Here is a 15,779-nt window from a genome sequence, read left to right on the forward strand (position 1 = left end):
GGACAGACAGGCAAGCCGGTTGGAAGAGGAGGCACTCAGGGGCGGGACAGCCACCCTGTGTGGGTGTTAAGCCCTGAGTGGTGGTTGGACCAGCTCCTCCTCCAAGGCCTTACCAGAAATATATAATGTGGAACAGATAGTTCTGTTTGTTACCCGCCACTCTTGGCACGCCTGCTCATGGCGGGTTACATACAAAATTCAGTGTTCTTGTTGTTGTTGTTAGATGCAAAGTCAACCCATCATGACCCCATGGACAATGATCCTCCAGGCCTTCCTGTCCTCTACCATTCCCCAGAGTCCATTTAAGTTTGCACCTACTGCTTCAGTGACTCCATCCAGCCACCTCATTCAAAAAATTCAATACAATAATCCAATTCCCCATTAAAAAACCCCTAAAATTACGGAAATACAAAACCATAAGGTGGAAACAATATCAATCCATCTTGACGACCCCCACTGTTATCAACCCCCACTTGACGACCCCCCCAACAAGCCGGGGCAGCTAGGGAAGGGGGGTGACCAACTAGCCATGCCAAGAGATGGACCAGCGTGGGAGCTGCCAGCACTGGTCTCAGCCTTAGACCTGGTTGAAGAGCTCCGTTTTGCAGTCCCTGCAGAAAGCTGAAAGCTCTCCCGGGGCCCACAGCTCCTTCGGTAGCTCATTCCACCAGGGAGGGGCCAGGACGTAAAAGGCCCTGGTTGAGGCCAGGCACACTTCCCTGGGCTGGGAATGACCAGCAAGGGCACAAAGCCCTGCGGGGGGCATAGGGTGACCGGCGGTCCCTCAGATATGTGGGTCCCAGACCGCAAGGGGCCTTAAAGGTCAAAACCAAAACCTTGAACTTGATCCGGCCTGCAACTGGCAACCAATGCAGCTGCCTCAGCACAGGCTGGATGTGGGCCTTCCAAGGTGTTCCTGTGAGGACCCTAGCAGCCACATTTTGCCCCAGCTGCAATTTCCGGGTCAGAGACAAGGGCAGACCTGCATAGAGAAAGTTACAGAAGTCAATTCTGGAGGTGACCATTGCATGTATCACCGTGACTAGGTGTTCGGGAGACAGATGGTGCACTAGTAGCCTCACTTGGAAGAGGTGGAAAAACACCTGGTGACCTACTCTCTTCACCTGTGCCTCCAGGGTCAGTGAGGCATCCAAGATGGTCAGTTGCGTCCCAGCCAGGGAGGATAAACATACTTCCTGTTCTGCCCCCTTCCCACCCAGCCATAGGACCTCCATCATGGAGGGGGTGAGTTTCAGGCAACTCTGTTGAAGGCATTCAGCCACTGCTTCCAAACATCTGGAAATTAGTTCCAGGCGGGAATCTGGACGGCCAGCCATGCAGAGAAGAGAGCTGGGTGTCATCGGCATGTTGACAACAGCCCAGCCCAAAACTCTGGACCAGTTGGGCCAGAGGGTTCATGAAGACGTTGAAAAGAGTAGGGGAGAGCCCTGCCTCCTGTGGAACTCCACCAGGGGAGCCTGCAGGGGTGTGGCAACTCATCCCGCACTGATACCCTCAGTGACCGGTTTTGGAGAAAGGACCATAGCCAATAAGGGCTGTAACTCATAACCCAGTCCCAGCAGGCAGTGGGCCAACAACTCGTGGTCGACCCCATTAACTGCAGCTGACAGATCTAGCATGATGATGGCCAACCCACCCCTATCCAACTGGCGCCAGAGGTCATCCAACAAGGTGACCAATGCCATCTCCACCCCGTGGCCAGGACGGAAGTCTGGTGCAGATCACGAGCCGAATGCCAGGAGCTGGTCTGCCATGGCCCTTTCAACTGCCTAGCCAAGAAACACAAGATGTGAGACCAGGCAGTGGCTGGCCAGGTCCTGCAGGTCCAGCGAGGGTTTTCTAATGAGAGACAGCTCAGGAACTCCCCAGAAGACAGGGAGAAGTTGCTAATATCCCTGAGCTGGCCCCATCCGCTGTCCTCCCCCCACGAGGAGCCAAGATGGACAGGGGTCCAGGGGGCAAGTTGTAGCCCTCGCCAACCCCAGCAGCTTGTCCACTTGGGTTAAAGAGAGCCGCCTGAAGCCATCAAACGTCACCTCCAAGGGCGGCCAACAGGCCTCCAGTTCCCTCTCTGTAACAACCACGGTGGGAAGATCCCGGCGGAGCAAAAAGAGCCTATCCGCAAAATAAAAAATTATGCCTGGGAGAGAGAAGGCAGGGCAAGAAGTCCTTTTCTCCCTTTCTCACAATGCAAGAACTCGTTGGCACCCCATGAAATTAATGAGCAGTAAGATAAATGACGTGGTCAAACAAGAGATGACAAGACTGAACATCGACATTTTAGGAATCAGTGAACTCAAATGGACAGGAATGGGTGAATTTAATTCAGATGACCATCAGGTATACTACTGTGGACAAGAATCTCTCAGATGAAATGGAGTAGCCTTCAAAATCAATAAGAGAGTAGGAAAAGCAGTCTTGGGATACAATCCCCAAAATGACAGAATGATCTCAGTTCGGATCCAAGGCAAACCATTCAACATCACAGTGATCCAGGTCTATGCCCCAACCACTGCTGCTGAAGAGGATGAAGTTGACCAGTTCTATGAAGCCCTACAACACCTTCTGGAAGCAACGCCAACAAATGATGTGCTTATCATCATGGGGGGTTGGAATGCTAAAGTAGGAAGCCAAAAGATAACCGGGATAACAGGCAAGTTTGGCCTTGGAGTACAAAATGAAGCAGGGCACAGGCTGGTAGAATTTTGTCAAGAGAATACAATGGTCATAGCAAACACTCTTTTTCAACAACCCAAGAGACGGCTCGACACATGGACATCACCAGACGGTCAACACAGAAATCAGATTGACTATGTGCTCTGCAGCCAAAGATGGAGAAGTTCTATACAGTCAGTAAAAACAAGACCAGGAGCTGATTGTGGTTCAGATCATCAGCTTCTTGTTGCAAAATTTAGGCTGAAATTGAAGAAAGTAGGGAAAAGCACTAGGCCACTCAGGTATGAACTAAATCATATCCCCGACGAATATACAGTAGAGATTACAAATAAATTTAAGGAATTAGATCTGATAGACAGAATGCCTGAAAAACTATGGACGGAGGTTCGCAACATTGTACAAGAGGTAGCAACTAAATCCATCCCAAAGAAAAAGAAATGCAAGAAATCAAAATGGCTGTCTGAGGAAGCTTTACAAATAGCTAAGGAGAGAAGGGAAGTGAAAGGCAAGGGAGAAAGAGAAAGATACACCCAATGGAATGCAGAATTCCAGAGAAAAGCTAGAAGAGATAAGAATGCCTTCTTAAATAAACAGTGCAAACAAAAGAAAACAATAGAATGGGGAGGACCAGAGATCTTATCAAGAACATTGGAGATATGAAGAGAACGTTTCATGCAAAGGTGGGTATGATAAGGGACCAAAATGGTAGGGACCTCACAGAAGCAGAAGAGATTTTAAAAGGTGGCAAAATTATACAGAAGAACGATACAAGAGCAATCTTAACATCCCTGATAACCACAATGGGTTAGTTACTGACCTGGAGCCAGACATCCTGGAATGTGAAGTCAAATGGGCCTTAGGAAGTCTGAGTAACAATAAAGCTAGTGGTGGTGACAGCTTTCCAGTTGAACTATTCAAACTCTTAAAAGACGATGCTGTAAAAGTGCTACACTCAATATGCCAGCAAATTTGTAAAACTCAACAATGGCCACAGGATTGGAAAAGGTCAGTTTACATTCCAATCCCAAAGAAGGGCATGTATACATTCCAATTCCAAAGAAGGGCACCATTGCACTCATTTCTCATGCTAGCAAAGTTATGCTCAAAATTTTACAAGCTAGGCTCCAGCAATATGTGGACCGAGAACTTCCAGAAGTACAGGCAGGATTTCAAAGAGGCAGAGGAACTAGGGATCAAATTGCCAACATATGCTGGATCGTAGAGAAAGCTAGGGAGTTACAGAAAAACATCTACTTCTGCTTCATTGACTATGCTAAAGCCTTTGATTGTGTGGAGCACAACAAATTGTGGCAAGTTCTTAAAGAGATGGGAATACCAGGGCATCTTATTTGTCTCTTGAGAAACTTATATGCAGGTCAAGATGCAACAGTGAGAACTGAACATGGAATCACTGACTGGTTCAAAATTGAGAAAGGAGTTCGGCAAGGCTGTATACTGTCACCTTGCCTATTTAACTTGTATGCGGAGCACATCATGAGAAAGGCGGGATTAGAGGAGTCACAAATTGGGATCAAGATTGCAGGGAGAAATATCAACAACCTCAGATATGCAGATGATACCACGCTAATGGCGGAAAGTGAAGAGGAACTAAAGAGCCTGTTGATGTGGGTGAAGGAGGAGAGTGCAAAAGTTGGCTTGAAACTCAGCATCAAGAAAATGAAGATCAGGGCATCCGGCCCTCTCAAATCCTGGCAAATAGATGGGGAAGAAATGGAGATAGTGACAGATTTTATTTGTTGGACCATAAGGAAGGACGAGCGTCAAAGATTTGAGGCTTTTGAACTCTGGTGCTGGAGAAGACTCTTGCGAGTCCCTTGGACTGCAAGGCGAACAAACCGGTCAGTCCTAGAGGATATCAGCCCTGCCTGCTCCTTAGAAGGCCAGATCCTGAAGATGAAACTCAAATACTTTGGCCACCTCATGAGAAGGAAGGACTCCCTGGAGAAGAGCCTAATGCTGGGAGCGATCGAGGGCAAAAGAAGAAGGGGACAACAGAGAATGAGGTGGCTGGATGGAGTCACTGAAGCAGTCGGTGCAAACTTAAATGGACTCTGGGGAATGGTAGAGGACTTCACACCTAACAACAACAAGATAAATGAGCAGAACCGATAAGATAAGTGAGTGAACCGTTCTTCACCAAAGAGAAATTAACACATGGAATTCACCAGTGCAAGAAATGGTGTCAGCCACAAGCACAGACAGCTTCAGGAGGGGATTGGACAAACATCTGGAGCAGAAGTCCATCTCTGGCTTTTAGCCTCAAGGTCTCGATGGGACACTGTGTCTGGGGCAGTGATGCTCTGTGTTTTTGGTGCTTGGGAGTCAGAAGCGGGAGGGCTTCATTTCTGGAGTTTTGCCCCTACTGGTGACTCTCCTGAAGCCATCTGGGGTTTGGCCACTGTGTGACAGTGTTGGACTGGATGGGCCACTGGCCTGATCCAGCATGGCTTCTTCTACGTTCTTAAAAACAATTCATAAGGGGTAATTGTGGTTTTGTAATCTTTTGATGTTTTTTGAAAGTTGTTTTGATGTTATAGTCTGCATAATGTTTCATGTAAGTTACAATGTTCTGTGTAAACTGCCCAGAGCTGCAAAGAAATGGGCAGTATAGAAATATAAATAAATAAATACATACATAAATAAACATGTCTGTCAAGTCTTTTTTGACATGATAGTGGCTTAGAACTTCTGGTTCCAAATTCACGTGAAACCAGTTGAAGGAGGCCTTGATGGCCGGGATGGGAGAGGCCAGTCTTTGCTTGAGGCCAGAAGCAGACAAGGGCTAAAAAAGACCCGCCCCCCTACCTGTGCGCAGGGCCTGCTTGGTTGGGGCCCCAGTTGCAGCCCAGTGGAGCTCAGTGTGTCCCCTCCATGCTCTTTTCTGGGAGGATGCAGGGAAATTCCTAGAGCATCACCGCAGAGCCCGTTTTTCCTCCCGTCCCTCCTTCTCTTAAAGGCAGGGAATTAACCCGCCACAAGCAGCCAAACGGCACGCCTGCATGTGCAGCCAAAGACCCTGTGTGCGCTTGGCCTCAGCAGAACCAAGACCGGGCTTTAGGTTTTTCTGCATTAGCGAGTGAGGGCTAGAGACTTAAGGAGGGTGGGGAGAAAATGATAAGCTGGGGGTATCCTGGACCATTCTAACACGATGTATTAGGCGCCTGCTGGGTGCAAGTGGCCAAGAGCCCCCCCTCCCCCCCCCCCGTGTGGCCAAGGGAGCTCGGGATCTGTGACTCAGCACCTGACGGGTTCAGACAGAACTGCCAGAAAGGTCGGTCCGCCCCCCCCCCCCTTCCAGACACACTAAAAAATGGATGATGTGAAATGAGAAGCAGGTCTGCGCAGCGCCCTCCTCTGTCCCTCCCTCCCTCGTTGATTGGGAAATGGAGCTCGCTTTGCTCAGCAAACAGAGCTTTGATGGATTCCCAGGGTCCTTCCAGAAACTGATCTCGCTAAAATGACATTTTTATTACTGTTCGTAAACCCCAATCTCCTGCCACCCCTGAGAGATTAGGCTTAAGCTGTGGGCAAACTTGCCGCTCCAGTGCCTCAGCCAGGAAGGGCAAAAGAGGCTGGGGGGGGGGGCGGTTCCCCCCCCACACCAATTTCGGTGGAGTCAGGGGACGAGGGGGAGGCGGTGGGAGGCTGAGGTCCCAAGAGAGAGAAACGGAATGAGAGGCTGGCCAGGTTTTTCGGGTGCCTCGAAGCCTGAGCTGGCATTCATGCAATAGTCCTCCCACCTGGATAAGAACCAGGGACCTCGAAGGTGGGGGGGGGAGGGGGAGCTTCCAGCACAGCGTGACCCTGGCCACTGATGGGGGGGGGGGCTCCTAGAGGAGCCAACTAGCCCTAAAGCGGGAGCACGAGGGAGCGAGGGGATCCATGGGAAATGTCAACATCCTGCCCTCCTGGCCCCCGAGGGTGGGGGGGGTGGAGATCTTGTGGGACAACAACGGGGGGGGGGGGGGGCAGGTTCAACTTGGTGTTTTCAGTCCGGCTGCCCTCCCTCAGCCTCGTCTACTTCGTGCGACTGTTGTGGGAGTAAAGCAGTCAAGGGAGAGCTGTGCTGCTCCTCAGAGGAGAGCAAAGGAGAACAACTCTGAGCTCCTCAGAAGAAAGGAAGGTTAAAGATGTATTTCATGGGGTTCCCTCAGAGCCAAGTTAAAATTGAGACAGAACTCTAATTGTGTGCTGGGGCAAAAGACAGTTCACAGAATCGTAGAGTTGGAAGGGTTCATAGAGGACATATATTCTAGCCCCCTGCTCAGTGCAGCGTCAGCCTCAAGCGTCCAGGAGAAGGATCTGTCCAGCCGCTGCCTGAAGACGGCCAGTGAGGGGGAGCTCCCCACCTCCTTAGGCAGCCCCTTCCCCTGCTGAACTAGACTCCTAGAATCCTAGAATGGGAAGGAGCCATGCAGGCCACCTAGTCCACCCCCTACTCAATGCAGGATCAGCCTCAAACATCCAGGAGAAGGACCTGTCCAGCCGCTGCTTGAAGACGGCCAGTGAGGGGGAGCTCCCCACCTCCTTAGGCAGCCCCTTCCCCTGCTGAACTAGACTCCTAGAATCCCAGAATGGGAAGGGGCCATGCAGGCCATCTAGTCCACCCCCTGCTCAGTGCAGGGTCAGCCTCAAGCATCCAGGAGAAGGATCTGTCCAGCCGCTGCCTGAAGACGGCCAGTGAGGGGGAGCTCCCCACCTCCTGAGGCAGCCCCTTCCACTGCTGAACTAGACTCCTAGAATCCCAGAGTGGGAAGGGGCCATGCAGGCCATCTAGTCCACCCCCTGCTCAGTGCAGGATCAGCCTCCAGCATCCAGGAGAAGGATCTGTCCATCCGCTGCTTGAAGACCGCCAGTGAGGGGGAGCTCCCCACCTCCTTAGGCAGCCCCTTCCACTGCTGAACTAGACTCCTAGAATCCTAGAGTGGGAAGGGGCCATGCAGGCCATCTAGTCCACCCCCTGCTCAGTGCAGGGTCAGCCTCAAGCGTCCAGGAGAAGGATCTGTCCAGCCGCTGCCTGAAGACAGCCAGTGAGGGGGAGCTCCCCACCTCCTGAGGCAGCCCCTTCCATGGCCGAACTTCTTGGACTGTGAAATTCTTTTTCCTGATAATCTAGCCGACATCCTTCTACACGTAGTAGAATCATACCCTCTTCTCCAGGCTGAACGTTCCCAGGTCCCTCCGCCTTTCCTCCTAGGGTTTGGTCCCCAGGGGCCGGATCGCCGTCATCACTCACCTCTGCCCCCTCTCCATTTTGACCACGTCCTTTTGGAAGTGAGGCCTCCAGAACTGCACACGGGACTCCAGGAGGGGGCTGACCCATGCGATACACAGTGGGACAAGGACATCTTGCGATTGTGATGTGATGCCTCTGCTGGTAAAACCCAAGACTGCGTTCACCTTCTGACTAGAGACTTAGGGAGTGAGGTCTCTGAGCCAAGCAACTACGTGATTCAGGAGAGCTACAATCACTCCCCCACACACACACACACACACAATTTAAAAATGATTTAAATTGTAACCATGGGGAGGGAGGGGGAGGTCCAGAGGGGGAGATGCAGAGTGGGGCTGTGACCCAAAGGGTAGGAGGTTTGATGCATCTCCCTTTGCCACTGCACCCTTCTCCATGAACTTAGCCAATAATTGCTTGTGTGTGTGTGTAGGACCTCAGTGTATCCCCAGTTTCACATGCAAACACAATCCTACACAAATAACCAGAGCACTCTGAGGATGACAGTTGAGGTCAGAAGAACATTTGGTGTGGAAGAACCAAACTGTTTTTTAAATATCTTCTTGCCTCACGGCTAACCTGATCACACAGGCCCTGGCTTTTATCATTTTAAGAAGCCCCATTTTGTTTGACCGGCAGTGTTGTGGGTTCAAGCCCCTGACCAGCCCCAGTGCGGCCTTCAGGCGTGACCCCTTTACCTCCAGGTTTGTCTTCCACGCGGCAACATCCTTAAGATGGCAGAACATTTAATTAACCGGCTAGATTTTCTCGGCAGCTAGAACAAAAGGTCGCAATCTGGGTGCCCCGCGATCTCCTTCGCTGGACGGCAGGGGAGAAATGTTGTAGGCGTGCCAAATACACACCGATTTAGTGTCTGGCTGAATCAGGTTCATGAATGCGATGAATCAGCTGGCAGTCCTGGCTCCGCAGGCCTGGGCTTTTGGTACAACTCATATAACCCACGGTGATCTTGAACCTAGATGTGCAGCTCACGGGTGACCGCAGGGCATTTCTGGGGACACAAAAGGCTCTCTGTACATGCTCCAAGGCATTGTGTCTTGCCTTTTGCGAGCTAAGCCCTGGCTCAGTCAGGATATCTGCCAAGGACAGGAGTTTTCTCTCCTGTGCGGCGGAAATCCTCACGCACCACTTCTCCCCCCCCCCCCCCCCGCTTTCTCTCTCTAGCTCTGCAGTCCTTCATCCGGTCATACGCAACATATCCAGCCAGCCTCAAGCACATCTTCCACCCCAAGTCGCTGCATTTGGGCCACGTGGCCAAGAGCTTTGGGCTCCGGGAGGCCCCCCGGAATCTCCGCCCCTCTGCTGTTCCCAAGAAGGGGAAGAACCAAAAGCAGAAGAGGTAAGGTGGTCCCCCCCCCCCAGTTTGCTACAGGGACTCCAGGGGTCTGTGGGAGCTTCAGAGGGGTCCGCAGCTTTCCGTCGCCTGCCTTATGGACTTAGTCACCAGCTGGGGAACTGGCTGCCACTGCCTGGAGGGCTTGGTGGGAAAGCCTTGGGTGTAAATATGAACGGGGGGGGGGGGTTTGGTTGTGACGTAGTATGGGGGGCCAGGCTGTCTTCTCAGCTCCTGCCCTTCGTTCCAGCCTACATGAGGCACAGCTGCACAGTAATAGTAAAGGTACAGGTCATGATGTCACTCCTTGTGACGTGTCCCTTCCAGGGGGCGTGGCCAGCTGACATCTATTCCAGGGGTCCTTGAGGTCTGCACATTTATTTCAGGTTGAAAAAGGCTGTTCTAAGCCAGCAGCTGCCTCCATGTCTTGTGGCAGCGAGTTTCAGAAGTTCTCAGAGCATTGCATCATCTTCTGTACCCTGAACCTTTAGTCATTGTAGGGAAAGGGTCAAATGGATCTTAAAACAGAGGCCTCAGCCATTCCACAATTTGTGGGTTGTACTGAGGGTGCCTTCAGCAGCCAAAAAAATAATCATTCCGTTATTCAGCATTTCCCTTTGGCAGTAAAGACGCCAGACAGAAAATGTTATTTTATAGCTTTGCTTAGGCCTACAAATGACTTGGCATCCTTTGGAGTATACATTGCATTGTACTAAATTTTCTTGGGGGGTGGGATGGGGATAAAAATGACCCCTGCAACCCTATTAATCAATAACTTTCTCTAGTTCTCTTTGCAATTTCTTTGTTTACCCTTCTGTTTATGCCGTTCTTTCTTCCCCCACAAACATCTGGGTTTGCTTTTCTGGATTTGATTCCTCCCCCCTCCCCAATGCACACACACACTTCATTTACATGGGACTATTGGTGGATGCTCAATTGTGGCCACGTTTCAGTCGGCAAGAACTGGCTGTACAATTTACCTCCCCCCCCCCCCCCCTTGGCATCATGATTCACAGGGCTCTGACATCTTTAGCTCAGGCCGTACAAGGTACAAAAAAATTCTTTTGACAAAAAATGAAAAGAAAAGAGAAGTAGATGGGGGGAGGGAATGGACGGCATTGTCTCTGCGTTGGGAATCCCTGGGGGGGGGGCTGTGCTTTTCGCTGCCTCCTGCTTTGGCTGACCCACACCAGCAGATGGGCAGCAGGACGGGAAAGCCCCATGAGGGGGGGGGATTTATCGGGCTTTATTTAGTGAAGAATGGGCTGATTAGCCGATAAAGAGCATGTAAGATGGGATGGGGCCGGCTTTGATGTCTTGTGGGCCCAGCGGGGAGCAGGGTGGTGACTGACAGCGCTGTGTCACCGGATTACAGCAGCCGGCAACAATGCGTCTCTCTGTTCCTGAGATGTTGTCACTCCTCTCTTAAGGCACCTCTTTTTATTATTATTAGGGGGCCTGATCCCCTCCCCCACTTATTGTGGAGAAAAGCCTACAATGCATTTAGAGCAAAATTGCCGAAACTTTCGCTCCCTGAATTCATTTTGGAAGATCTGGATTAAACATTGAAGGCGCATCTTGAATCATTGTGCCCCCAGAGTTGAGTCATGGATCTGTTCCAGCCTCTATATTTGTTGGATTATTTTTCTTCCCCAGCGGGGGGGGGGGGGTCAGGGTGGTACATGGGCAGTACTGTGCCATCCAGATGGAAAGTATTGCCCCAAGCTCCCCAGGGAAGGGGAATGATCTAATGAATAAGGAGGTTCACGAGCCGGGCCTTGCGGGGTCTGCTGTCCACCCCCCACATTAGAAGTTAGATTCTGGTTGGCCCTGTGTACAGTGCAGGCACTGTGGCCAGTCCTGTGTTCATTTCTGCTGGGGAAGTGGGGCAACAGGCACACTCCCTTCCCCATGCCAAGAATGAAACAGTTCATCTGTCTGGAGTTTCCGAAAGTGAAGCCATCCAGCTTGCTGCCAAATAATCCCGTGATTAACTCCTTGTTGCCCCTGTGGGCGTGGGATGCCCTGCCCTAGTGCCTTCACCCCTGGTCCTTGCTTTTTTTTTTTAATTGTCCATCCTGCCCAATTCCAAGTAACCAGGACATCCTCTGAGCATATGCTGAGTGCCTTTCCTTCACAGCGTATTGGGCCTCTGAATGTTAGTGATGAAAGTGGAGAAGGATGGTTGGCCAAGGCAGAGCATCTGAGCTTTGGCACTCCAAAACTGGCCCTTGTGAAGTTCAGATTTTTGACCTGTTGCTAAATTAGTGGTCAGTCCAAACCCAGAAGTGTGCGGCTGAATCGCAGAGGGGTCCTGCCAGTAAGGCCCACGCTATCACCTGGGCTGGTTTTGCCACGTGGTGATATTGTTCCCCTTCTGTTTTTTAGTTTTTATTTTGACCTCACAGTATTCATTCACTGACATACAGAAGAAAGTAATGCATTTGCTCTCCTAAGAGTGGTGGGCTAAACCTACCTTGAAAATGTCCAGTAATCTGGAGTTTGGCCCACCTTGTACCACCCCCCCCCCCCGCAACAGACACACAGACACGCCTGGGTCCCCGGTTGGAGGTGGCCTTCTTTGTCCCATGGCCTTCATAAGAACTGCTGGAGCTGGGCCAGCCATTGTCTGGTGGTTCCCTTCTTCGGATGCTAACAAACCTCCCCTTAGAGTGCAGATCCGATTTTTCCACTAGACGTGGTCCCTAGGGCCCACAGGACTTTTAGGGGCCCATGGAAATGCTGTAATTCCTTTTAAACTTTGGGGGGGGGTGAACTTCTAGGGTAAAAGAAAATATTTTGATTTTCCCCCCTCACATCAGAAAAGACCACCATCTTTTGAATTTTGCCTAAAACAGAAAAGTAAAATACATTACTGCATTTAAAGTGCTATCAAAATTTATTTTTAATTTATGTACAATTAAATTTCTATACTGCCCCTTCCAGTATTTATTTGGTCGGGGTGGTCTACATCATTTAAAAACAAATAATAATTTAAATACCTAAAACAAAGCAGCTAAAATTACATCCAACCCCCAGTAGTTGGAAATGTTAATGTCTGTATCCCCCCATCCTACAGGGGTTGGTTGTTCTTCGAAAGGGCCATTTAGGTTGTGCCATTAGCCATTTCCTGCCCCATGCAGTAATAATATCAGTATTATTATTTTTCATGTATTTTCATTTATTTCTTTAAATATATAGATTGCCCTCTTCACCAAAGCGGCCTCAGGGCAGGCGACAACATGTGTTCTGCAGTACACTTGAAAACATAGGTGAAGAATTCTAAAATCAGTTCTACAAAATTCCACCCGTGGGTGTAGAGCCAGAACCCAGGGTGGGGTGTGATGCAGGAGGGAGTCCCATGAGATGCCGACTGTTTTTCTGACTGCAGCCATAGGCCTGGCCAAAGAGGTCAGTTTTACAGGCCCTGAGGGATCGCAGTGCATCCGACAGGGCCCTGACGTTTTCCGGGAGCGCCTTCCACCTGGCGGGAGGGGCCCACCAACATCATAGTGCGGCCCTGTGCACGCAGTCCACCCGCAGCATCGGCTCAGGAGCCCACTCTGCCATGGGGCTGCCCCTCAGGCGGGCCGTCTGTCTCGTCTCGTCCACATGTCTTGGGTGACTGGATACACACAGGCTGCTCTTTGGGTGTGCTGTACCAAGATGGCTTCTGAGTGCAAGGAAAAGGGGGTTGGGGTTTAGAAGTCAGCTTATTTATTTACTTAACTGCCTGCCTTTCTCCCTGAAATTTAAAGCAAGTTACAAAATATTTTTTAAAAGCACTCAGTCGCTCAGCAAATGCCCCCAGTAGGACTCAGATTACAGAACTAGAAAAACAAACAAAAAGCCCACAGGGGCACGGCCCCAGTCATGCAGAAAGCAGGCTACAAAGGGAGGCGGCAGAGCAGCAAATGGAAAGTGATCAGTGCAATACGACTAAACCAGCATAAAAGCAGCCTCCTGAGCACTTCTGTGGTGCTCCCAGTCCCTTGATGCAGATCCCCTCCAGATTCGACTGTTTCTGCACAGTCTGTGAAACGGCGGAAGAAGGGGGGGGGGCTTCCCAACCTCCTGGGCAGACCGTTCCGCAGTGTGGGAATGCACAGGCGGTGCTTGTGAGTGGGCAGGGGAGCAAAGCTGCAGCACGAGCGGCGGCCCTGCAGAATTTTCCCTTTCGGGCTCTGTAGGGGACAGCTGAAACCAGGAGTTGAATAGTCCCCACAGTTCCACAAGGCCTGCAAGACGGAGTTCTTCTGCCCGGCCAATGGCGAAGGTTGGGAGTGATATCAAAACCCTGCCCAAAACATCAGTCGATCTACCATCAAATCTCATTGTTAAATTACCTACCCCTCTCACTAGAGAGAAGGAGGTGGTTTCTGGAAGAAGTGATTCTAATCTGGGATACAGTCAAATTAGGATTGTTTATGAATATCAGCAGGCAATATTATGTTGCCCTGCTGATACCTTAGGATCTGGACAGGGGCTGAGCAAACACCCGAGAGGCTGGAGGAGGAGGGGCTTCAGTGCCTCCCAGTCAGAATCCTGAATAATAGTACATAATAGGATTGCACAATAAGTCATGCAAAAACAAAGGGAAACGTACAGATCATCTGCATACTTTGCACTTGGCTGCAGAAGTTCTGTTTTTCTTACCGCAGAGCAGGGGTGGCCTGATTGCAGACTTTTGAGGGCCTTTTCACCGTCATTCCGATGTCGCAAGTCCATGAGCACACAAGGTGATCATGGATCAGATCAGATCCTTGGTCCATCCAGGTCTGTTTTGTCTACAGCTGGCAGCAACTCTCAGACGTCTGTCCCGTCCACCTGACCCTTCTAACTGGAGATGCTGCCAGGGATTGAACCTGGGCCTTCAGCATCCAAGCAGAGGCTCTGCCCCTGAGCCAGGGTCCTGTTGGACATTGTAACTCTGCATGCAAGGACTGGGAGGGAAAGAGTCAAGACTCGGATTCTCTCTCACAAGAGAGATACACCTGGCTGCTGGCCCCATTCTCTCATGATGTTACTTTAGCCTTGGCTTACTTTCTGCATTTCATCTTATGTGGGACCTTTATTTTTTCTCTTAACCTGGACTTAGAGCTGTAGCAAGTTAATCTTTCTAAAGTTAATCTGTTTACAGTCAGTTAAATGTACCTACATGAACATGTGCTTCTGTTTCTGTAAGTAAAATGTATTTCTCTTGTTACCACTGGAGTCAGATCACCTTTGCAGTTTGTTTGAACAGCACTTTTCCCTTCGCCGTGGAGGATCAGGAGTGCTGCATAAAGCTTTTGCACTTCCAAGAAGAAATATCTCCCCCCCTCCCCCTTTAACTCAGTAGACCCGCCCCGAGGTTGTGAGCTGCAGGGAGAAAGAAGAGTCGAGGGCTGGGCTGGGCTGGGCTGGACTTCCTAGCTGGCCAGCTTTCTTGAGAACATTGAAAGAGAGAGAGCCAGGGCAGGGAGGCAGTGATCAGTCGCTCCCTCCACACCAGGCAGGCTCTGGCAGCCAAGCTGCAGCTGGATTTCCACCCGGCAAAGCGGTCCGCGCGTCAGGAGGAGTCGGGTGGTTGCCAATTTCCTTGTGGCATTTACGGCTTCCTTAATATCACTTAATTAGCGGCAGGCAAAGCTGGAGCCTTGCCCGGGGAGAGAATGCTGCTCTGGAGGAGGCGGGGGCGTGGGGGGGGGGGGGAGCAGATGGGCCAAGTGGAGAATCCAAAGAAGGGATGAGAAAGACTAAGGAGGAGAGTGGGGGTCAAGGTGGGACAGAGACTGCCCGAAGATTCTGTGAACCTCGGCCTTAGGCGGGCCAGGTGGATCGGAGCGGCTGGTGGTGGACGGGGGACCCTTCCTGGGAGTGAGGGAATGAACCCGACAGGCCTGTGTGGCCAGGAAGTGATGCAGGCCCATCCTCTGGCTTTTGGGGCAAAACCTCTCTGCTAGACTGAGCCCCCAACCCAGAGTTCACCCCTCCATGTGCTTAGGCTCCTCCCGGGGGATGTGGGCAGTCAGGCCAATTTCTGGCCTTTTTTTTAGAGTGGGGGAGGAGAGACCGGAATGCAGAATTTGGATTGATTCAGAACAGACTTTTTAAAAGTGTGCTCGTTGGCTGTACACATCTCTGGCTGCAAGAAAGGGAGCAGGAAAATGGAGCCACAAGGGCCTCCCCCGCCCCTTCGTTTCCTTTTCTTTCTTGGCTGTTTCCAGGATCCAGGTTTTTAAAGAGTTTGCGTTGTCTTGGTTCTCTCTGTTGTTTGACTGACTCTGGCACTTTTGGTGGCCTCCCATCTAAGCGCTCACCGGGGCCGACCCAGCTCCACTTCCAAGATCTGAGCAGCTGGGGCTAGTGGGGGCCACCCAGATCAAGGCAATGGGAGCTTGTGCCCCCGGAAATAAGTGAGGGTCTGCCAGAAACCTTGGCTAACGGGCCATTTGCCCGAAGACCTCTCCGGAAGGGCGTTGGGGCTTCCTCCCC

The 15,779-nt window shown here is 51.0% G+C and overlaps 1 protein-coding gene across 3 annotated transcripts in view; it reads left to right on the forward strand.

Moving 5' to 3' along the window:
• Nucleotides 1–15,779, forward strand: part of DDX31 (DEAD-box helicase 31) — a 95,231-nt gene that overhangs the window by 67,567 nt on the left and 11,885 nt on the right. For all 3 annotated transcript variants that reach the window (XM_077307034.1, XM_077307035.1, XM_077307036.1), the window contains exon 19: nt 9,134–9,308. In XM_077307034.1, coding sequence (XP_077163149.1) covers nt 9,134–9,308 — 175 coding nt within the window. The remainder of the gene's footprint in view (nt 1–9,133; nt 9,309–15,779) is intronic.

The sequence above is a fragment of the Paroedura picta genome, chromosome 12, assembly GCF_049243985.1.
Source record: "Paroedura picta isolate Pp20150507F chromosome 12, Ppicta_v3.0, whole genome shotgun sequence".
Classification (NCBI taxonomy): Eukaryota; Metazoa; Chordata; class Lepidosauria; order Squamata; family Gekkonidae; genus Paroedura; species Paroedura picta.